Source organism: Sardina pilchardus, chromosome 1, assembly GCF_963854185.1.
Source record: "Sardina pilchardus chromosome 1, fSarPil1.1, whole genome shotgun sequence".
Taxonomy (NCBI): Eukaryota; Metazoa; Chordata; class Actinopteri; order Clupeiformes; family Clupeidae; genus Sardina; species Sardina pilchardus.
The window spans coordinates 39,034,242-39,057,991 of record NC_084994.1 but is presented as its reverse complement, the minus strand read 5'-3'; the positions used below and the strand labels follow the sequence as shown (position 1 = coordinate 39,057,991).

The following is a 23,750-nucleotide window of genomic DNA, read 5'->3' as shown; positions in this document are numbered from 1 at the left end:
TCCAGAATATCCTATTTTGTCAGCCTCTTCATTCCCTTTTATCCCAACATGTGCTGGAGCCCAACAAAACTGAACCAATATTCCAAGGCTCTTTAGATTCAATAAAATGTGTCTTGCCTCTATTACCAAATCCTGTCTTACTGATTTTCCTGTTTCAAAACTGGTTAACATTTCCAAGGATTCAGTATGACAGATCGAAGCGGCTTGATCTCTTCAATCCACCTCAATGCAGTTATAATTCCAGCTGTTTCTCTTCTTCTTTGAGTTTTTTTGGCAGTTTACAATCTAAGTGTATTACCGCCATCTACTGGATTAGGGTGCAATCAAATTGACACAAAATAAATAAAAAAAACAACACAAAATAACAAATTAAATCCTATTATCTAATTGTGTTTCTTTGATAAACATTATCAAAGCACGGGTGATATTTTCTGACCTGGGCTCGCCTAATAGAGTGTCCAGGTAAAAGGCTTTCTTTGCTAGATTTTTAAGCATTTTAAAATAACATGGTCTACATCCTCTCTGACTCCACCAATCTCACAGTTCCCAGATGGATGTTTATTTATCATTTTTAAGCTGCTGTTTAAACCAGTATGACCCATCCTCATTCTTGAAAACCAAACCTCCTCCTGTCTGTTTGGATAACTAGATTTGTTACTTATGTTTGTATGCAGTATAAGTGTCTTCCTGTTTTCTCCTTATCCCATTCAGCCTGCCACATAATGTTATAACCTTGTCTTTAATGAGTACCTTCATTTCAGATTTACTAAGAGGAGTATTTAACTGGATCTCTTCTTCTTTGGTTGCCTCTTTTGCCAGTTTATCCGCTTTCTCATTACCATCAACTCCTTCGTGGGCAGGAACCCACACAAACTGAACTGTTACTCCCTGTTGGTTGATTGCAAAGATGATACTGTTAACTTCATTCAATAAATCTGGTCTGCATGCTGATTCTCCATTTTGAATGGATGTGAGAAATGACATGGAATCTGAACAAATATCTGCTTTAGGTGGCCTTACTTATGCAATCCACTGTAAATGCAACAATTATTGCTGTCATTTCAGCTGCAAATATGGATAAACGATCAGATGTTCTCTTTTCAATAGATATGGTATACTCAGGGATGTAAGCAGCAATACCTGTTTTGCCCTCTGAAGCCTTAGATGCATCTGTATACATCTGTGTTTTGTCATAGAACATACTTTCTAAATATTGCTACATTCTGACATACTCCTCCGGATTTAGCTATTTCCTTGGTTTCCATGTCACCATAAAAGGGAGCAAATTTTGTTTCTCTTCTTCTTCTTCTTTATTTTACTGGCAGATTACAACTCTTTGGTGCATACCGCCACCAACTGTACAGGAGTGTGCAAAGGGACTTGGCATACTATTTTGGTAGTCTGGTTTAAAGGAACACTTCACCGTTTTATCTTATTAAACTATATTATTCGCTTAATTAAGACAAGTTACAGTTTTTTACGATTGTTTACACACTAAAATATTTTTTTTCACACAATTAGCAAAATTTTACTCCAAGGAGCAAAACACCTCCACAGATTTGCACAACATTACACACAATGTCTGCTTCACCCTTTTTGCAAAACATTACACACAGTGATTTGTAAAACTCTACACACATTTCCACACCTTAGACACAGATAAGGATTGTGAGGTTACTTCCTTGTCATTACAAAGCCCTGGATCGCCAATGACTACACTAATGAACGAATTGGATAATCACATCCACCAGGTGTGTAAGCACACATGTGCAAATTTGAAAACGCATTACTCAGGTGTGCTATACAGTCTTGTTGCTTTTGCAGTAGTTGCTCTTCAGAGTCAAAGTGTATGTACTTTATGCAGTAGTTTTTGTTTGTCTACAGATTTTATTTGTTCAATTGATTTCATTGTTGGTTGATTAACTGATTATGGTTAGAAATACTGTAAGTATTGAAAGAAATACTTGAAATATACAGTCTACAGCAGTCTTCAGTGTTGTACAGTGCAAGTGCAAGTTTATAGACCTATTTATGTACACTTTCCCTAGAACTAATCATGAAGAATGTTGTGGGTTTGTCACTATTTTTTGGACATCTAAATGATCCCTTACATAACAATGCCTGAGCAAAAATCTAGCACATGCTATTTCCTAATTTTTCTTTTTACAAATGCGTTTTCCATTTATCACTGCAGTGTGAAACTGGCTGCGATAGTGTCTGATCATTGAGGACTGTGTTTGTTAAATGACAACTAATAGCATTTTTACAAATATGTGTATATGTTTTGACTGAAGTGTATATGTTTTGACTGAAGTGTGTATGTTTTGACTGAAGTGTGTTTGTTTTGACTGAAGTGTTTCATTTTGCAAAGAATCTAGGAATTATGCAAACTGAGTGTGGCATTTGGATACCTGTGCTTAAATTTTGGTAAAAAGAACTCGGTTTGAAAAATTGTGTGTAAGCAATTGAAAAAAACTGTAATACATACCTCTCACGTTTCAATGCGGGCATTCACTGGCTCTGGCGCGCATAGCACTTAGCTTTGATAGCACTTAGTTAGCTCAATGCATTCATTAGGATCCAAACAGAGATGAAGTTAGAAGCGACCAAACACCTCCATGTTTTCCCTATTAAAATACAGTTACACAAGTAGTCACACGACCAAGTATGGTGAGACAAAATAAAATGTGGTGCATTTCTAAGCAGGTTAGAGGGATAACTATATTGTGTGGCGGAATAACATTGGGAGCACTTAGACTCTGCGCAGTAATATCCTCACTCCAAAGTGAAACTGAAAGTGCAAGAGTGAAGATATTACTGTGCCACACAATATAGTTATCCCTCTTACTTGCTTAGAAATGCACCACGTTTTATATTGTCTCACCATACTTGGTCGTGTGACTACTCGTATTTTAATAGGGAAAACATGGAGGTGTTTGGTTGCTTCTAACATCATCTCTGTTGCATTGAGCTAGCTAAGTGCTATCAAAGTTGCGCCGCGCTAGAGCCAGTGAGTGCACGCATTGAAACGTGAGAGGTATGTATCAACTCGTCTTAATTAACTAAGCGAATAATATAGTTTAATATGAAAAAAACGGTGAAGTGTTCCTTTAAGAGGAAATATGTTGTTTCTCTGACTGAGCTGATGGGACCCTAAATGGGAGGTGGGAGTGTCATACGCGCTAAATGGATTTCAAGATGATGTCACGAAATGAACTACACTTTGATTGGCTCTCTGCATAATGTTCTCAGCCACTGGCATGGTGTAGCACCGCGTCGTAGTGTCATATTAAGACATCCATTGCCGACTTTCAGCATTTGAGTATATCCAATCGAACTCTAAACTGAAAAATGAGCGGAAGAGGAAAGACCGGTGGCAAGGCCAGAGCAAAGGCCAAGACTCGCTCATCCAGGGCTGGACTTCAGTTCCCCGTGGGCCGTGTGCACAGGCTGCTGCGTAAAGGCAACTACGCCCAGCGCGTCGGCGCTGGTGCACCGGTCTACTTGGCTGCCGTGCTCGAGTACCTGACTGCTGAGATCCTCGAGTTAGCCGGTAACGCTGCCCGTGACAACAAGAAGACTCGTATCATCCCCCGCCATCTGCAGTTGGCTGTGCGTAACGACGAGGAGTTGAACAAACTGCTCGGCGGAGTGACCATCGCTCAGGGAGGTGTGCTGCCTAACATCCAGGCTGTGCTGCTGCCCAAGAAGACTGAGAAGTCCAAGTAAATGTGACTTCAAGCTATTGGATCGAAAGGCTCTTTTAAGAGCCACCCACTCATTCGAGAAAGCGTTGTCCAATCTTCCACATTACCATGCTCATGATCTAAGATTATCTTAGATACTATTTTACTGTCTATGTAAATTATCTCAGTTATTTTACATGTCAGTATTGGGTACAAGTCGCCTATATTGCGTGCAAAACATGAAAGGTCATGCAGTGGGTAATGGGTAATGGTAACAGCATGGTTTGTCACAATGTGCCGCATTTTTTCCCCCTTCAACATCGGGTTCATTTGTTAGCTAACATTTCCCCTTGAGCCGATGTGGTGTACCCGTGATTTACGGTGAATTCTGACATACCAGGGTATATAAGCCCCCCTTTACACTTCCATGGTACAATATGACAGACAGACACACACACACAAACACACACACACACGACTAACAAGAATAAGAATGTGTTAAAACAATGCAATTTTAGTTGTTTTAAACACATTTGTTTAAACAGTGTAGTTGTGGCAGCCACATCAATTACCTCCGTAGCTCACAGATGTTTGCTAATAAATAGTTTAACCTTCATTCCTGTGCCGACATACTCTACATGTTCTACTACGCTACTCTTTTGAATGTAGGCCTATATTATGATTTTTTATTTTGTAGAGTTTGTCCCTAAAGTGAAAAGATTTGTATGATGTGAAATGCAATGGCGACCAAGGCTCAACTTTGTTATTTGAATTTCTCGCGCCATTCAAGTCCAATCAGGGGAGATCACCAGTCTTACGTAACCAAGGGGCAGGTCGAGTTCGGAGGCTTTATAAGTCACATTCAGCTTGGAGCAGCACATCGCAGTTTACTCTCTATAGACAATGGCAAGAACCAAGCAAACCGCTCGCAAATCTACCGGAGGTAAAGCTCCAAGAAAGCAGCTGGCCACCAAAGCTGCGCGTAAAAGCGCACCGGCTACTGGTGGCGTGAAGAAGCCCCATCGTTACAGGCCTGGCACCGTGGCTCTGAGAGAGATCCGTCGGTACCAGAAGTCCACTGAGCTGCTGATTCGCAAGCTGCCCTTCCAGCGTCTGGTCAGAGAAATCGCTCAGGATTTCAAGACCGATCTGCGTTTCCAGAGCTCTGCTGTCATGGCTCTTCAGGAGGCCAGCGAGGCTTACCTCGTCGGTCTGTTTGAAGACACTAACCTGTGCGCCATCCACGCCAAGAGGGTCACCATCATGCCCAAGGATATCCAGCTGGCTCGTCGTATCCGTGGGGAGCGTGCTTAAATTATTTGAAGTCCGTATCCGAAAATGCAAAGGCTCTTTTAAGAGCCACCAAAATATGAAAAGGCTATTTTCCAACCTACTTGATTGAATTTCCCTTCTCTGAGCTACACCTGGTTATTGGACAGGACCTGGTGTTCATTTAAAAATGAACACTCACAAATGGTCACAAAGACAAACGATAACAGTGTAGAAGGGACATGAGTGAACTGATATGTTTCGGCCTGATGCCTCTGATCAGGCATAATGGTTGGACAACAGCACAGCCCTGCTACAGTTTTCTTTGTCTCATTACACCTCTAGGTTTCACCGCAGTTTATTCGACCAACATCCCTATGCTGCTTTAGTTGTGCACTAGTGGTGCTCATTCGCTAAAACATTACCTTGGCATGGAGGAGATTCTTCCACGAGCCACTGATTTGTGCCCCATCTCTACAAAAGAAAACGTCGCTGCGTGTTTTATTCAGTCGCGTAACAACCATTCGGATCATAGCGCAGCCATAACTTAATCAGCAGTTCATAAATAATGGTCTCTCCCAAATATACTGTATTCAAAAGTACTTCTGTAGTTATACCTCAAACGGTTTATGTACAATTGCTGATGTTCATATTGAAATGGCTTTTTCAAGAAAATGTGGGTGGCTCTTAAAAGAGCCGTTGGGTTTAAAAGCACGATTCGGCTTTACTTGGAGCTGGTGTATTTGGTAACAGCCTTGGTTCCCTCAGACACAGCGTGCTTGGCCAGCTCACCGGGCAGAAGCAGACGCACTGCGGTCTGGATCTCCCTGGAAGAGATGGTGGAACGCTTGTTGTAGTGAGCCAGACGGGAAGACTCGCCAGCGATGCGCTCGAAGATGTCGTTCACGAAGGAGTTCATGATGCCCATGGCCTTCGAAGAGATACCAGTATCAGGGTGGACCTGCTTCAGGACCTTGTATACGTAGATGGCGTAACTCTCCTTCCTGGACTTTCTGCGTTTCTTGCCACCCTTCCCGGCGGTCTTTGTCACGGCTTTCTTGGAGCCCTTCTTGGGTGCAGGCTTGGCTGGATCAGGCATGATGAGTTCTCGACTGAAAACAGATCGAAGGTAAACATGGTCAGTCGTCACCTTGTATATATACACAGCTCTATGTAAATTGAGGACCGTGTCACCTCACACACACACGCCCAGATTGCCCTGGCATTCCCCTCCAAAACGTAATACCACGACACGGTTGGCCATTTTGAATCGATGGGCGCAGTCAATGAGAGGTTAGTACCACCCCCAGATCATCAGTTTATACTACCTGTCGATTCCTTTCCCGCACTTTTTCTTTTGAATGAAATAGATCCTTCAAAGTCTATGCAAAATTGTTTTACATTTGGCGTTACAATTCATGATTAATAATGGTTTTCAAGATTTAAGAAAATGCCCTTTTAATGACACATTTGCCGAGGAGATGCTGACATCTGAACAAAGTTTATGCATTTTCAGTTTTTTTTTTAGTTTTGTTTAAGATATTTGGCGGACGCTTTTATTTTGTAATTGGTGAAACCTGATAGTCATCATGCGCTCATGTTGTCGCGCCTTAGCCATTGGGAAAGTGAAGGTCAAGTATTTTATTTGTATGGCGCTTTTCACAGATAAAATCACAGAGTACTTTGTGACACATGAAGAAAGAGGAATGCCGGTGCAACACAGACAGATGTCTTCTTTAGGATTTATTTAAAAGGTGCAAAACATGACTAACATTTCGACGTTACAAACGTCTAGTCATGTTTTGCACCTTTTAAATAAATCCTAAAGACATCTGTGTTGCACCGGCAGTCCTCTTTCTTCATGCGCCTCTGTCCTGGCCTGGTTGCACCAGATTGTCGCACTGCTGCAGAAGCGCGGAGAACTTCCCTTTGTTTGCTGATATACTTTGTGACAATCGCGTTTTAATGGCAATTGTTCAGCCTTTTTTACAGAAAGCTACACATTAGCCTATTAGAGTACACTGCAAACGTGCACATAAAGGGGTGAGGTTATTGTAAGTATTACAACTCAGGCATGTATGCATTAATATTTTCGCCACTATGCAAACTAGAACACCGCTTTTTTGAAAGGAATTGGGTGGCTCTTAAAAGAGCCTTTGGGTTTAGGTCTAGGGACAGATTTGATATTTAACCGCCGAAACCGTACAGAGTACGACCCTGGCGTTTAAGAGCATAGACGACATCCATGGCAGTCACGGTCTTTCTCTTGGCGTGCTCAGTGTAGGTGACAGCATCACGAATCACGTTCTCCAGGAAAACCTTCAACACACCACGGGTCTCTTCGTAGATCAGACCAGAGATACGCTTCACACCACCACGGCGAGCCAGACGCCTAATTGCAGGCTTGGTGATACCCTGGATGTTATCACGAAGAACTTTGCGGTGACGCTTGGCGCCTCCTTTTCCAAGACCTTTGCCTCCTTTGCCTCTTCCAGACATGCTGAGTATTTCTTCGGACTGGGCGTCTGACGAATGTAGAGCCACAAAGGCTCGCAACCCGTTCTAATTTCCACAAAGAGGACGTTGTAGAAGACTACTAAGCACTGCCTCTTCAAGTTTCCTCCCTTTAATGAATGGAGAGGAATACGCGTCACCAAAAAACGCCCACATCCGAGCTTCACCCCACCTCTCAACGAAACGCCGAGGACCGTCGGACCGACACGTAAATGCACACAGTTATTAGGCATAGGTTATTAAAGGAACTTTGCCCTGCACAATTGAAAGGAAGGTTATTATGAAAATAAATAAGGTTGAGGAGGTAAAGGCAAAAATAAAACATTATATTGCATTCGCTTTCCCTTGAATATTTAGCTTTTTTTCTCTTTTGAAAAACTGCACTCAGATTAACATAACATCAAAGTGGTAGAATCCCCAGATCACTTCAGTCAAAACTACAATTATCACTATCAGCTAGTTTAAAGTGCAAACGGGATGATGAACAGTGCAGATTCATATCAGCAATGGACAGAAACTATCAGTGAGGCATTTGAGTGCATTGTAGACTGTTGTGTATAGGCCTATCTCATTTACAGATATCGCCTGTCTTTTAAAGTAGTCTATACAGTTTTTCACTGATGCTGAAACACATTTTTTTGAACTCTTCCACCTTTTCTCATATTCCCATATTTTTACTATTATGTGAGATATGTGTGTTTGTGCGGTTGTTGTGTTATTGTTGTGTTATGTATTTTTTTTTACATTATTATTCAAAAAATCAAATTATGTAAAATCACGTTTTACATTATTATATTTAATTACTTAGAGGTCTCAAGAGAGTGAAATACTGCACAACCTATTAAAGTAGGCTAGTCATTTAATTTCAAACACACAGATATGAGCAAAACACATCACAATATGCATATTCTATATTTTTTAAATATAAGATTGGCAAACATCCATATCGTTCTGGAAATCCAGAACCACATCTAGAAAGATTTAGGGTCTGGCTATGAGTAATGAAAATGGCCCAACACAGGGGGAGGCACCAAGTATGCATTTGAAAACATCACTACGACGAATGCTTACTGACTGATTTCGGACTTCACCTTTTCACTATATTGTCTGACAATTTACCTCAAATGTTTAGACCTCATGACCTGAGCTCATGAAAGATGAAATTAAGTCAGAAAGGGGAAGGTTATTGAGAGAGAGAGAGAGAGAGAGAGAGAGAGAGAGAGAGAGAGAGAGAGAGAGAGAGAGAGAGAGAGAGAGAGAGAGAGAGAGAGAGAGAGAGAGAGAGAGAGAGAGAGAGAGAGAGAGAATTCACCTCAAATGTTTATCCCTGATGTTGTGATTTATGATCTGAGCTCATGAAAGATGAAAGTCAGAAAGGGGAAGGTTCTATTGGGGAAAGATCTCAGAGAGAGAGAGAGAGAGAGAGAGAGAGAGAGAGAGAGAGAGAGAGAGAGAGAGAGAGAGAGAGAGAGAGAGAGAGAGAGAGAGAGAGAGAGAGAGAGAGAGAGAGAGAGAGACAGACTTATGACACCACACACACACTTGTATTTTATTTCCTTTATTAATTGTACCAATGCTATGGTACTACTTTCTGTTCTGTCTGCCTGCTTTGGCAATATGAGTACCCCATGTCATGCCAATAAAGCACTTTGAATCTGAATCTGAGAGAGAGAGAGAGGGTGTGTATGTGTGTGAATGTACAGAAGGAGATTTTAGCATGCACCCATGCATGCATTTTTAATGGCCAGACATTTTAGGATTACACATGGTTGTTCTGAACTTAATTAAAACACCCAAATTGTTGTTGTCATAATGTGTTTTGTGTGTTCAGATGCCCTGTGTTAGTCATAGCCTCATGATAAATTAAGATGTTTGAGAGAAAGTATATGACCGCTAACACATGCAAGAGGGTTAATCATTGATCTCCCTCCACTCTTGAAGCAGTTATTCCCTGCGAACATCATATATTTCAATATATGAAATGTGTAAAGAACAACAGTTCAGGGACAAACAAAGCTTTGAAAACTCAACAGTGGTATTAGCAAAAATACTTAAGTTGTATGGCATCCCATAACTTGGTCCTACAATAGACTTATGTGGTATGAATCTGTGTGTTCCGTGGTTGGCAACTGTGTTTTGCAGTGTCCCAAAAGCGCCTGATTGTAAAGTACACATTTGCAAAAAACACATCGTCACTGCTTGTACGTGTTACAGAGACTCGTGTCTCGGTTTTTGACACTTTTTTGACAACGTATAGCACGGTTTTATAATCATTATGTGCATGTTTTCCTGACAAAACTCTGACTTCAACCTCTCCACCTAGAGGTCCAAAGTTCTCAGTTCGTTGCTAAAGTGATAAAGGGAAACCATGAGCCCCTGTATGTTCCTTTTAACGTGTAGGCTGTGCTCTTCACTACAGACATCTTCGTGTTGGCAAATGTCGTGTCGCTACTCATATTTCTAACAAAGAAGTGTATGAAGAAAACACAAGTGATGTCTTCGCCACACACGGCCGGGACAGCTCTCAGCAGAGTGAGTCTAAATGGTTCTCATGTTAACGTTAAGTCCAGCCCACCAACTCTGGTAGTTATCCATTCTCTCCGGTCTCCCGAGAAGTCTGTGCGTGAAACCTAAACGATACAATGGCAGAAACAGCTCCAGCTCCCGCTGCGGCCCCAGTAAAGGCACCTAAGAAGAAGGCACCCCGACCCAAGAAAACTGGCCCGAGTGTGGGCGAGCTCGTCGTCAAGGCAATCTCTGCCTCCAAAGAGAAGAAAGGAGTCTCTCTGGCTGCGCTGAAGAAAGCACTGGCGGCTGGTGGATACGACGTAGAGAAGAACAACGCTCGTGTGAAGATAGCCATCAAGAGTTTGGTCACCAAGGGAACTCTGGTCCAGACTAAAGGGACCGGCGCCTCTGGTTCCTTCAAGCTAAACAAGGCAGCGGAAAAGAAGCCCGCAAAGAAGGCGGCTCCTAAAGCCAAGAAGCCAGCAGCGAAGAAACCTGCCGCGGCAAAGAAGCCGAAGAAGGCAGCAGCCAAAAAGCCAGCGGCCGCTAAAAAGTCTCCGAAGAAAGCAGCCAAGAAGCCCGCCACGCCGAAAAAGGCAACGAAGAGCCCGAAGAAAGCAAAGAAGCCCGCTGCACCCAAAAAGGCAGCAAAGAGCCCCAAGAAAGCAAAGGCAGCGAAACCCAAGGTGGCTAAACCCAAAGCTACCAAGCCCAAAGCTGCCAAGCCCAAAAAGGCTGCACCCAAGAAGAAGTAAATGTCGTGCACATTCTTCTGATCTATTTTACCATGTGTTCAAAAAGGCTCTTTTAAGAGCCACCCACAAGCTCTCTGAAAGTTTCTATTCCGTCAGTGTTTGCTGATAGGCAAAGCAAATTATGTTTGCAGTTACACATTCACACTCAGTTCCCTCACAGAAAACCCTTCCTGTGTCATAGATCGAATGAAGTAGCCTAAGCTGCCCGAGATGGGAATTCCAATAAAAGCGAGTGCTATTATGCAGTTTGTAGGCAATTCCCCAATGGGTCGGTGATTTTGAAAATGCATTGTAATGGGTAATTTAATATACAGCATGCTTTCTTCCCAATGCAACAGTTGCATTCAAACATGAAACAACGTACCCAAAACCTTGCAACACAACAGCTTCTAAAAGTGTAATAACTTTATGCACCAGTGCCAAAGTATCTCAGGAAGTCTTGTTGGTTTACTGAGTTGAACCGTTGAAAACTTCGCTGAATAACTGGGATATTACATTTCTATTATGCCTTGATTTTTTTCGATTGAGATGATGCGCTGAAAGGGAGGCAGAAGTGCTATACGGGCCAAATGGATTTCAAGATGATGTCACGCATCTAACTGCACGTTGATTGGCTCTCAACATTCCTTTTTCAGCCACTGAGACACTGAGTAGTCCCGCGCTGTTGTGGGACAATAGTACATATATGCGCAAAGCTAGAAACCCTGAGTATTCAGACGAACACACATCAACGATCACCAACATGAGCGGAAGAGGCAAAACCGGTGGCAAGGCCAGAGCAAAGGCCAAGACTAGGTCATCCAGGGCTGGGCTTCAGTTCCCCGTGGGCCGTGTGCACAGGCTGCTGCGTAAAGGCAACTATGCCCAGCGTGTTGGCGCTGGTGCACCGGTGTACTTGGCTGCCGTGCTCGAGTACCTGACTGCTGAGATTCTGGAGTTGGCCGGTAACGCTGCCCGTGACAACAAGAAGACTCGTATCATCCCCCGTCATCTGCAGCTGGCTGTGCGCAATGACGAGGAGTTGAACAAACTGCTTGGTGGAGTGACCATCGCTCAGGGTGGTGTGCTGCCTAACATCCAGGCAGTGCTGCTGCCCAAGAAGACCGAGAAGTCCAAGTAAACCAGCTCCCTCCAAGTCTCCGAAACAAAGGCTCTTTTAAGAGCCACCCAAATGTCTATAGAAACAAATTCCAAGTTGACTTGACGTGGTGTGTGTGGTGTCATATTTATACGCACGCACTATTTAAAAAAAAAAAAAAAAACATTTGGAATCCCAACTGCTTTCTTTCCTGAAAATCTGTTGGGATGAATGCAGAGACAAATTTTCTTCTACGGATCAAAAGAGTATATAGGCCTATACTTAAGGAATCCAACTGCTTTCCTGTGTATACAGACGTTAATCCAAAATGTCAACCACAAAGTCACTTGTAATCTAACAGATTTAGTAATTACCTTGTTCAAAGCTTCATTTATTTTCACATTAAAAAAATAAATAAAACATAGTTTTCACTTAGTTTATCGTGCAATGCAGTGGTAGTTTTGTGGTGCCTCGCAATCCAAGGTGAAGACGCAGACTTAGAAGTGTCATTTATTTGTAGGTTTATATTTAGCAAATACAAGATCTTTCATATGCTATTATTTGTGTACATTACAGCATATGATTTGTTGTGATAGCTTCTATATCATGTTATCTGTATCTATATCTATATCTGTATGTATAGTATACATTGGCTGATGGAATACGTCAAATAATCTTTACTCATACTGAAAAGATTTAGTAAAGAGTGAACCAACACACTTACATATATAAACAGATAGATATATATAGAGAGAGCCTGTATCACCTTTAAGGGGTGGGCTTTGTATTTTGAATTTCAAGCGCCAAGTAGATGGGATGGTAAAGACCAATCAGCGGAGACTAACTGACGTACACAGGGGGGCAGGCTGAGACCGTAGGCCTTATAACACCACGTTCCTCACTTGTGCGCACACTCTTCAAATCCGAAGAATCCGTAGCAATGGCAAGAACCAAGCAAACTGCCCGTAAATCCACCGGAGGCAAGGCTCCGAGGAAGCAGCTCGCCACCAAGGCTGCGCGTAAAAGCGCACCAGCAACCGGTGGAGTGAAGAAGCCCCATCGTTACAGGCCTGGCACCGTGGCTCTGAGAGAGATCCGTCGGTACCAGAAGTCCACTGAGTTGCTGATCCGCAAGCTGCCCTTCCAGCGTCTGGTCAGAGAAATCGCTCAGGATTTCAAGACTGATCTGCGCTTCCAGAGCTCTGCTGTCATGGCTCTTCAGGAGGCCAGCGAGGCTTACCTCGTCGGTCTGTTTGAGGACACTAACCTGTGCGCCATCCACGCCAAGAGGGTCACCATCATGCCCAAAGACATCCAGCTGGCTCGTCGTATCCGTGGGGAGCGTGCTTAAATTATTTTCAATCCGGAATTACAAAGGCTCTTTTAAGAGCCACCTAAATATTTATAAAAAGTCATTTTCCAAACATTTTCTGCTACAAATCGATGTTACCTGGTGTTGCCTGATGGATTGGTGTAGTTTGTGATCTGCTACACGTAGTACACATTGTTTTAAGTAAGCCAAACATCACACAAATAATACTAATTCTTGAATATCGAGAGATGGGCCGCTTCTGGTACAATGATAAATGTCAACAGCACGGCTAACGTATCAAATTCATGAACACAGTCCTGACGCAGTTTTCTTCAGTGGCCACACTTTGGCGTACTCTGGGTTTTCTAGTCTTACTTCACTTAGACTTTTTTTTTTTTTGTAGTCGATCCAAATGTGGATATATAACGGTCAGAGTGATGTGTAACCACTACAGTGGAGGAGGTGATAATGGTCTTGGTCCCCAAACACATTTAATCGAGACTGACTGTCTACATCGGTAATAGCCTGCTTTCAGTAAAAGTGGGTGATTTAAACACGCTTCAGACTCACTGGCACGTTTCAGAAATTCAGCGAGTAACAGTGGTTGATTGCGCAGTTAAGCGAAGTTAAGTATAGTAGGCAAATAAATCTGGTGCAATCAGTTGTGATTATGGAATGACTTTTCATTGAAAACGTGAGTGGCTCTTAAAAGAGCCTTTGAAATTGAGCGCGTTGAAATTCCGGATTTACTTGGAGCTGGTGTATTTGGTGACGGCCTTGGTTCCCTCCGACACAGCGTGTTTGGCCAACTCACCAGGCAGAAGCAGACGCACTGCAGTCTGGATCTCCCTGGAAGAGATGGTGGAGCGCTTGTTGTAGTGAGCCAAACGAGAGGCTTCCCCAGCGATACGTTCGAAAATGTCGTTCACGAAGGAGTTCATGATACCCATGGCCTTGGAGGAAATACCGGTATCAGGATGAACCTGCTTCAAGACCTTGTACACGTAGATGGCGTAGCTCTCTTTCCTGGACTTTCTGCGCTTCTTGCCACCCTTGGCGGCGGACTTCGTCACTGCTTTTTTGGAGCCCTTCTTAGGGGCAGGCTTGGCTGGATCAGGCATGTTGATATGTCGACTGTCGATTCAATAGTTCACCTTTGAACAAGTAATCTGCACTATATACTAACGTTTATGTAAATGAAGGACTGCGTCACTTTACACACCCACGACCACAACGGAGGTCATTTCCCTCCGAAACCGAATGGCCTACATGACTGGTAATTTTGTATCGAGGGGGGCAGTCAGTGAGCGGTTAGCACCGCCCACATATCATCAGTTTACACCACCTTTTGTTCTTCATTTTCCCGCATTTTTCTTCTGAATGAAGGAAATCCTTAGAAGTAAATGGCAAATGCTTGTATTTGTCGCTACATTTTATGAAACAAATGTCTTTGATACTTTGGGGGAATTTCTCGAGCCATCACTAATGTTTGCACAACAAAACTCTACTACGAAAATTGGTTATGACAACAAGTCAAACACTTCTGCATGTAATGACAAGCGATAAAAGGCCTGTTTGTTTCATGAGATACGCCTATTCAGCATGGAACTAGTATACGCTTTGTGTTGTTTATGATATTCTGAACTCTAATTCTAGGCCAATAACAACGTGGTGCGCGCTCATGGCGTTTCACCGTATAATGAAGGTTATGAACGTTTGTAGCCTTTCATGTCTTGTGGGCTGTCTGCAACCATGAAGGACTATGCATGTTTAACCTCATATGATGGCAACGACCCTTTCTCCTATTAAACATGGCATTGCGATCAGTCAACATATAGAAATAAAGCATTCAAGTAGAGTATAATCGGCACGATCTCGAACACAGCCTTTTGTAAGGAATTGGGTGGCTCTTAAAAGAGCCTTTGGATTTAGGATGAGGGACAGATCAAATCTTTAACCGCCGAAACCGTACAGAGTACGGCCCTGGCGTTTCAGAGCATAGACGACGTCCATGGCGGTCACGGTCTTCCTCTTGGCGTGCTCGGTGTAGGTGACGGCATCACGAATCACGTTCTCCAGGAAAACCTTCAACACACCACGGGTCTCCTCGTAGATGAGACCAGAAATACGCTTTACACCACCACGGCGAGCCAGACGCCTGATCGCAGGCTTGGTGATTCCCTGGATGTTATCACGAAGAACCTTGCGGTGACGCTTGGCGCCTCCCTTTCCAAGACCTTTGCCTCCTTTGCCTCTGCCTGACATGTTGTGTACTTCTTCTGACTGAGCGTCTGACGACTGTGGAGACACCAGGGCTCACAACCCGTACTAGACTCCACAGAGAGGACGTTGTTGAAGACTACTAAACACTGCCCCTTTACACGCCCTCCTTTTTGTGAATGGAGTCTACGCGGGCATTTAGGCGTATACGTCATCAAAAGAAAAAAACGCCCACATCTGAGCTTCACCCCCCCACAACGAAACAAAGTAGGCCTGACATTTACTGTTTTGTTTGTTTGTTTGTTTGTTTGTTTGTTTTGCACAATTTTACATTGGACAAGCACACTTAACCTTCGAGTGGTGTTCAGGTCTTATTTCAGGTTCAGGTTTTGTTTCATTTATTTATGTAGCCTACTTATTTTTTTAAATAAACAACTATACAAGAATAATGTTTTTTTCTGTTATGACAATTGATCCAAATGCACAATGCGACACAATATCCTTACTTTACATTTTCCTTTCTTACTGTAAACCATGCCTCTTGTTTGACTGTACTACTGTCTACACTGTTTGCTCCATGTTGTTGACTCTGTACTTTGTACTCTGCACAATGACAATAAAGTGTAATCAAAGCTAATAATAATAATGATAATAATAATAATAGGTGTCTTGCCAGTTGTTGCTAGGTTATGATACATTTCTCAGGATTGACAGTGGCCTGCTGAAGGCTTTCTCAGCTTTCTGTGCTCAGTGGCTCACTGTCTGCTTCCTCATATCAACACTGTAGGCCTAATGTTCTTTCAATGACCTGTTGTGAGGCTCTCAGTCAGGCCAAGTCAAATCAAGTCAAGTCAAGTTTATTTATATAGGGTATTTCATACACAGAGGTCATTCAATGTGCTTGTATATAAACAAAACCACACAGTAATAGCAGATGAAAGCATAGATGGGCAAAGAGTAATTAAGAACATTATCATAGTAAAACATAAAATCAGCCTAACAAGAAAACATAAACAAACACAAGGTGGAAATAAAGCCGCAAGCGGCGATGGCGGGCCCGAGCACCTGCGGTGCGGACCTGTGACATTTCGGAATCTAACAAAGCAACACCTACTTGTTGGTGGGCATGTGCATGAGCAACACACATGTCCACCAAATTTGGTTAATTTTCGTGCATGTATGTGTCAACCACAACAGATAACGTGCTAGGTGGCGCTATAGAGTCCCTGAGCCACACCCTAGGCCAGAGCTCTGTCTCAGTAGAGTTATCAATTTCACAGGTATCTGCCAAATTTCAAGAGTTTTGAAGCATGCCAAGTTGGTAAAAAAGGGCACAACGATTCCTGTAAGAGGATTCCACTATAATAATAATAATAATAATAATAATAATAATAATCTGAGCAAAAACAATAGGGCCTCTCACCTATGGTGCAGCCGCTGTAGCGCAGGTGTACCGCACCTCGGTGCTCGGGCCCTAACCAGCCTGTACTACACTAGCAAACAAATCAAGCCATTTCGTTTTGCAACCAACACGGACAACTAGCCTAGTAGTAAACAAAAACCAAACCAGCTTGTGCTACACATAGACCTAGCCATTTCGAGGTGCAGCAAGCAACACCTCCCGCACGACCAATCAGAGTAGGCTACCCCAACCGCCAACACCCCGACGCCGACGCTAGCCCGACTGAGCAAGCTCAAACTCTCCCGACGAGAAAAAAGTCTCCCGACCACCTCCGACGAACTGTTACCCACCGAACCGATTTCTTTCCAACCCCACCCAACTCCTCCAGACGTCCAACCGTCGGGTTGGTGTGTCTCGTGCTTTAGCCTACACAAAGGGTAGACCGTGTAGGCCTACAGTTGAGACACTTTTTGCGTTTTTATTTTACACACAAAAATAGATAGCTTAGTGAAAAGAAGTGAATTTCCACATGACATTTCACATGATGTTTTATGAACTTGTAGACTTAAATATTATCAATCAACTAGAGAATGTAATTCCAAGGAAATTACGAGTGCATGAAAATGCAAAAATGTACATATAGATCATGTAGATATGGTTAATAAGGTGTTGCTGGGGTAGACATGGTCGTTTCATAGTTTATGAAAGTTGATAGTGCGAAGATAGACAGTTTAAAAAATTGAATATGGATAGCTTAAAAGCTGTTGATAAAAAGACAATTTAATGAATGTTGATAGACAGTAATGCTAACCATGCTGATTAGGTTGCTTAGCTAACTTGGCTGATGATTTCTATATTAAAAATGCTAACTATGCTAGCAATGCTAACTATGCTAACCAAGTTGATTAGCTAACTTAGCTAATGATTTCTATCAGTTATGTTAAAAATGCTAACTATGCTAACAATGCTAACTAGCTATCTTGCTAGTGAGGACTTTTATTTTGAAACATTTGTTGCTAGGGTATCCATGGTGGCCACTATCAGGAATAAAGAAGTTACTGTAGTATAATCAAGTTGGTTGCTATAGAAACGGTCATAAACGCTTAATTTTAATGGTTGCTATGTTGGTTGCTAGGTACATGTCTCATGTAGTTGACTGGAGGCATAGTTGATGATAACTGACAGTTGGAATGGTTGACCAGTTAAACAGTTGAGTAGTTACAATGGTTAAATGATTTAATAGTGTATTATTCCAGTGAGGACTTTTATTTTGAAACAGTTTTGGACAGAGGAAACATTTTAACAGGATAACAGTGGTGAGCAGGAGATTGTATGCTTGAAGGTATACTATGCAGGATTGGCGATTTCATCGCCGGTTTCGCTTTCACTTTTCATTTTCGCTCGTTTTATGCTTGCATATTTCTCTGCAGAGCTTCCCCTACAGCTTTAGCGTGTATATTTGACAAAACTCCTCAATCGGTCAGTCTGCCGTGCCTTTTCATGAGACTTTACATGACACTTCCTGGAGTAGAGCATGGGTGCGTGCCCGGTGTCTCCTGAAGTTGCAAGTGTGGTTCTACCGCTACAGACCACTAGAGCGGCCAAAAAAAACACTGTTCGACCGGTAATGACTCATTTAAAGGGACACTTCACCGATTAGCATTAAGCTTTGTATCTTTAGAAAACCAGTCATGTTTTTGAATGGCCATGCAACATTCCCTCAGTTTGCCTTGAGACGGGAGAAATATGGTTTTCAATGTTGGACTTCCTGCTTTCAATGATGTAAAAATCGTCATTTTACATCATTGAAAGCAGGAAGTCCTATATCTTTGTCGAGTAGATGAAACTACAAACACTTTCCTCTTTTTTCCAAGAGGGGGCGCTAGCGGTGGGACTTCACAGTTCACTTGCAGAAACTAAAATATATAGCCGCCATCTTTTTTGGAAGCGGTCTGTGGAGAAAGCTGATAAGTAACTACGATTTAATATTAAATACTAATTCATTGAATGCTGATATTAAAACTGATATGGCAAATGGGAATTCTGAAGATCTGGTATGTGAATTTGATGCACGAGATGACCTGTACGAGCTGTAATACAGCACAGAACATCAAGGCCTCCATCAAGGCCTGCAGCAAGCCTGGACGTCGATTAAGATCATTGGCTGTCGATTAGCCTTTGCCTGGGCTAGCTCCGGCTAGCTCAAACTAGAATGGACTAGCTCTCACAAGGTCAGTTATCCTAATGTTATTCACAAGTTATTGCACTTAGCGATACTAATACTTTTCAAAGGTCGGGTATTCTAGCATATGCTGTCAATTTGCGGGACATTTGACATGGAAATATGTTCATTAACGTTTTTTTTTTTTTTCGCTAATTCCTTTTGAAGACCAGCAACATTGATATATGGCCACAAGATTGAGTACAACATAAAACAATGATCGTTTTAATTTTAGAATCGTTATTAATGCCAAAATGTTACATTAATGAGTCCTTCTGTCTACTTCCCGGTGGGTGCTGGTAAGGCAGTGAAAGGCAGGGAATTCTGGGAGTTGCTGGATTTTATCCACATGACCCAAAAATACATTTTCGGATTTTTTTCTCCCATCTCAGGGGAAAATGAGGGAATGATGCACGACCATTTGAAAATATGACTGGGTTTCTAACAATAAAAAGCTTAATGTAAATGGGTGAAATGCTCCTTTAATCATATATAATGGTATGGAACAAATTGATTACCTGAAAAACGTTGCATAGTATACCTTTAAAGCCAGAGAAACTGATAGTTGGTGCCCAGCAGCCGGTTGCACCAGCTGCACAGCAAATTTCTGGAGTTCAAAAATCTGTAGTTAAACAAAAAAAGTGTTAAAGTGTTAGATTTTGGGAGTTTATTCTCTACATTTAACTACAGCTTGTGTTCAGGGTAACTCTTTGGTGGTGTAATATGTAGGTGTTCATTTATTGGGTGTTGAGGACTGTGAGGAGCCTGATTCAACACTACACCTGAAGCCTACCTTACATTGCCAGACTTTGCAAAGATTTGGAAAAGATTTTTGAAAAACTACAGTCTCAGACCCTCTCACATCTAAAGACAATTCATTGAGGTTTTAGTCACAGTCTAGTCACAGGCCAGTCTCAGATTAGGATTTTGCAAAGACTGTGGGTCACTATTTACAAGACTGCTGCCTTCAAATTATTTCCATCGTGCAATAGGCTACACGTCATCATTCACAGGAAATCACATGATAGCCTACTCATATCAAAGTAATTTTTTCGCGTTTCTGCAGCATTGTTTGATGTGTGACATCACTAACAGATATAGAGCTGTTCTGTCACGTAGAACAACCGACTAATAAATTATAAGAAATGAAATAACAAATAATCATAAAGGCTACAGCTGTCGCCTATTTTGCCCCTTCCTGTTTCATGTTCGCGCAAGGTTACTATTGGTTTTTAATGTTCACGTCACTATTTGCATGAGCCACGACTGAAAAGACTTCCGATAATATCAAACATGTTTGATATTGTCGTAACGGCAAAACTAGAAAAAGACTGCCTCCGACGGACTTAAAACCGCTAAGATTGGCACCTTACACTAAACGATTTAGATGACGGGAGCGCGCTGCGATTTCAGTACAACTCCCAAGATTTCCGCCCGATTTTGGAAATTTAGTCGCCGACTGTTAAAACAGACCAAAATCGTGCAATGTAAGCCAGCCTTGAGTTTACAGCTTTGTCACGGCGCTCTGCTCAGCACATATTCACTTGGACTTCACTGTGACTCAAGCCAGGTAAAAGTGTGATTTTACTTCTTACTACTACTTCTAATGTTAATAGCCTACCATACTTTTACTTCGAATATTATATTAGGCTGTGTGAGACTTTAAGACGATAACAGGACGTAACGGTAGCCTACATTTGTAAGTTTGTCAGACTGTGATGGCCAAACTTGCTAGCAGCTAGCTGCTGAAGTTAGCCCCGAACTTTCTTTTTTTAGTTGGCAGCTAGCCCCCAGACTTGTCATACCATGCGTTATCATACTCGTCATTACTGATGTCTTTGTGTATTTAAGTTAACATCAGCCGACGCAGTTTCTTGTCGTATCAATGTACTGAACAGTACCGTTGTTGTTTCCTTAGTTGACTGGACACGGCAAGGACCGTAACGGACGCGAGAAGGGGACCCATGAGGGAATCACGACGAGATGACACGGTAAGGCTACTGTCAGTCTCACGTGAAACATTGTAACGTAAATGGCGGAAACACTGTCGCCTTAAACCTAACTTTTTCACATAGACCTAAAAGAAAACCTAGCTTTTCCCTAGCTAACCAGTGTTTGAAATTGTTCTTTACGTCCATGTGTTGTGAAGTTATCTCTCACTATGTGAAATGAGTCTTTCTGGATGTCAGTGAACGTTGTGGTTCATGCAACATCAATGACTTATGTAGATCTTTGTCTTTGTGTTTCAGTCCTGCCAGAGCCTGGAGGATCACCTCATGCGAAGGAAACCCTCAGCCATATCTTCTGGCCACAGGAACTTCAAAAGTTTTCCAGCTTCTATAGTCTTGGACAGAAAGCTTCTTCCATATCAGTCATGCACACACTGGAATATAGCCTCTGAATTTAAAATAAAGATGAATATTGAAATAAATAATGAATGTTTTCTGTAGTCATTTTCACCTAAAACTTTATTTGTGTTTTTAATTATTAACTCTGAAAAGTGTTAAATAAAACCCTAACCCTAACTGGTAACACCATGAAAGAGTTCACACTAAAATTAACTCCAGGTGAGAGTTGTATATTACTCCACATGAGAGTAGTATTTTAACACCTACAAGTGTTCAGTTTTAACTCCAAAAAAGAGTTTAAAATCAACTCCCGGAAAAGAGTTAGCCTACTTTAACATCTCCCTGGAGTACATTCGATGGTCTCACATGTACACTTAAATGTAGTTGATATAAACTCCCAGAGAGTTTATTCCAAAGCTGGCAGAAGACTCTAATGGCTTAACAGCCTCTATTATGATGTCATCACCCCATTGTTAAGTCTATGGGGGACGTTTTTAATTAATAGTTTAAAAAGTTGAAAAGTTGAAAAATACACAGTTTGAATGAAGTTTCTACGTTAAACGGTTGAAGCTGAATTAGCTTCCGTTAAAAGAAGAAAAATAAGAAGTAGACAGTTTTTTCCCAACTGCAATTAGACTGTTGAACAGCACCACACTATAATCTGTGTATGGATGTGGGTGTATGTGTGTATGGATGGATGTGTGTATGTGTGCATATGATATGGATATGGATATATATGAGTATGTGTGGGTCATCAATATCTGTCATCCTAAAATGCTAGCTGTCTTATTTATAATATATATATATTTTTACAACATCATAGATTATTTATTTATTGTAAAACTTGTATTCTTTTATTCTTCTAGCTGATGGTGTTTTATTGCTGTTTTTATGGTGGTCCTATGCAACGCAATTTCGTTCCATACTGCACTTCTTGCGGACCCCGCATCGTACAGACATGACACGCATATCAAATGAAAGAGGAGAAACAGAGCTTTCCACTGATACACATCGATCCTCTTGTGTTATAAAAACAGACGAAGTGACAAACAAATAATAATGTCATATAGCTTCAGCTACCATTACTTTCGTTTGATTTACTCGTGAAACCGAACTCAGAAAGATATGGCACGCATGTCAGATGAAAGAGGAGAGTTAGAGCTATCCACAGATACCAAATACAGCCTTCTAGGCCATAAAACAGACGAAGTGACAGCAAAATAATAACTTAATTTAGCTCCACTTACCCCATGTTTTTGTGTGGCATAATAACCTATGTTCATAATCCAACGTTATCATGTGTTTCTCTATGGCAAGTGATGCTCATAATACGGTTTTGAGATCCTAGCAAACTCCTGTATGGTATCCAATTCAAGACTCATATTGCATCCAAATTTGGTTGACAAATAAACACTTTTTTGCCTTTACTTTGTTCATTGCAATGCAGTAAAAAATATTATAGAGAATCATCATCTGTGCACGTCATGTGTGCTACCACGCAAACAAGTCAGGTCAGATCAGCTATAGTGTCACAAATATGGAGCACAAAAAGTGTCAAAAAGTCATTTCTCATAAAGTCATTTCTCATCACTAAATAAAAATGGCCATTTATTTCTGGAAGGCACACACCACATATTTCTGTAAATTGCTCAGCCCCAAAGTATACCTCCACATGGTTCTTATATTGCCGTTTTCAGGACAGTCAGGCCTACACAACCATGCAAGTTTTGTCGATATGTTAGCTTGCTATGGTGAGATACAAGTCAAAATGTAAGAATTTGTATAGTATGCTTTTAATTTTTTTTATTATTTAAAAATCTAAATCAAATCAATGCAAGTATTTATACATGATACTGTGGCAGATCTGGGTAGCCTAGACTGTGCTGAAAAAAACGATATGTAGCATGTGTGAATAGCACTTACAATGACCAGGATAAATGCTTCTAACTAGAGGTTGTGAAAATGCCCTCAAAACAGCTTAGGGCTCAAAGGGTTAATTTAATTTACATTACCATTTGTTAAAGGGGTTCGAAACATGTACCAATGTGGAAGGCACACGGTGCCGTCAAAGATTTCTTATGAGAAAACATCTTTTGCCAATAACTTTGGATTGGAGATATTTTTGTCATTCAAATTTTCCATTAACGAAGAGGACACTGCTATGCACGTGAATAGCAAAAATCACAACTTGGACTTACTGCGCACGCAAGATATTTAAGGTGTCTCAACTATACTCGTGTCTCAACTGTACAGTCTACCCTACCTGTAAAACTGCAAGTGCCCCACGACTGAAGTCCACCCACACGGAAAATGCCAGGGGTGCTCCAGTCTCCCCTGCACGGCACCAATTCTTCATCTGAAAAAAAACAAAAAAACATGAATTAGGACATTTCCCATCTTCCTGCAAACTTTTGTCCACTAATATTCAGGTGGTATT

General features: G+C 41.7%; 8 protein-coding genes across 8 annotated transcripts; 4 read left to right on the top strand and 4 right to left on the bottom strand.

The window, feature by feature from the left end:
• Positions 1 to 3,339: 3,339 nt before the first annotated feature.
• Positions 3,340 to 11,978, top strand: LOC134092074 (histone H2AX-like). The gene is made up of 3 exons (XM_062544880.1): positions 3,340 to 3,725; positions 8,843 to 8,862; positions 11,467 to 11,978. Exons 1-3 carry the CDS (start codon positions 3,352 to 3,354, stop codon positions 11,850 to 11,852), a joined length of 780 nt encoding a protein of 259 aa, XP_062400864.1. The 5' UTR covers positions 3,340 to 3,351; the 3' UTR covers positions 11,853 to 11,978.
• LOC134091604 (histone H3) lies at positions 4,583 to 5,022 on the top strand. Its single transcript, XM_062544341.1, has one exon. The coding sequence runs from the start codon at positions 4,590 to 4,592 to the stop codon at positions 4,998 to 5,000; it is 411 nt and encodes a 136-aa protein (XP_062400325.1). The 5' UTR covers positions 4,583 to 4,589; the 3' UTR covers positions 5,001 to 5,022.
• On the bottom strand, positions 5,660 to 6,067 carry LOC134091835 (histone H2B-like). The gene has a single exon (XM_062544517.1). It carries the CDS (start codon positions 6,052 to 6,054, stop codon positions 5,680 to 5,682), a length of 375 nt encoding a protein of 124 aa, XP_062400501.1. The 5' UTR covers positions 6,055 to 6,067; the 3' UTR covers positions 5,660 to 5,679.
• LOC134091908 (histone H4) lies at positions 7,042 to 7,475 on the bottom strand. The gene has a single exon (XM_062544642.1). It carries the CDS (start codon positions 7,452 to 7,454, stop codon positions 7,143 to 7,145), a length of 312 nt encoding a protein of 103 aa, XP_062400626.1. The 5' UTR covers positions 7,455 to 7,475; the 3' UTR covers positions 7,042 to 7,142.
• Positions 10,085 to 11,274, top strand: LOC134091411 (histone H1-like). The gene has a single exon (XM_062544328.1). The coding sequence runs from the start codon at positions 10,112 to 10,114 to the stop codon at positions 10,730 to 10,732; it is 621 nt and encodes a 206-aa protein (XP_062400312.1). The 5' UTR covers positions 10,085 to 10,111; the 3' UTR covers positions 10,733 to 11,274.
• Positions 11,979 to 12,739: 761 nt separating the features above from the next.
• On the top strand, positions 12,740 to 13,171 carry LOC134091556 (histone H3). The gene has a single exon (XM_062544338.1). The coding sequence runs from the start codon at positions 12,751 to 12,753 to the stop codon at positions 13,159 to 13,161; it is 411 nt and encodes a 136-aa protein (XP_062400322.1). The 5' UTR covers positions 12,740 to 12,750; the 3' UTR covers positions 13,162 to 13,171.
• A 674-nt stretch (positions 13,172 to 13,845) lies between these two features.
• LOC134091850 (histone H2B-like) lies at positions 13,846 to 14,259 on the bottom strand. Its single transcript, XM_062544543.1, has one exon. The coding sequence runs from the start codon at positions 14,241 to 14,243 to the stop codon at positions 13,869 to 13,871; it is 375 nt and encodes a 124-aa protein (XP_062400527.1). The 5' UTR covers positions 14,244 to 14,259; the 3' UTR covers positions 13,846 to 13,868.
• Positions 14,260 to 14,927: 668 nt separating this feature from the next.
• On the bottom strand, positions 14,928 to 15,406 carry LOC134091915 (histone H4). The gene has a single exon (XM_062544655.1). The coding sequence runs from the start codon at positions 15,385 to 15,387 to the stop codon at positions 15,076 to 15,078; it is 312 nt and encodes a 103-aa protein (XP_062400639.1). The 5' UTR covers positions 15,388 to 15,406; the 3' UTR covers positions 14,928 to 15,075.
• Positions 15,407 to 23,750: the final 8,344 nt, after the last annotated feature.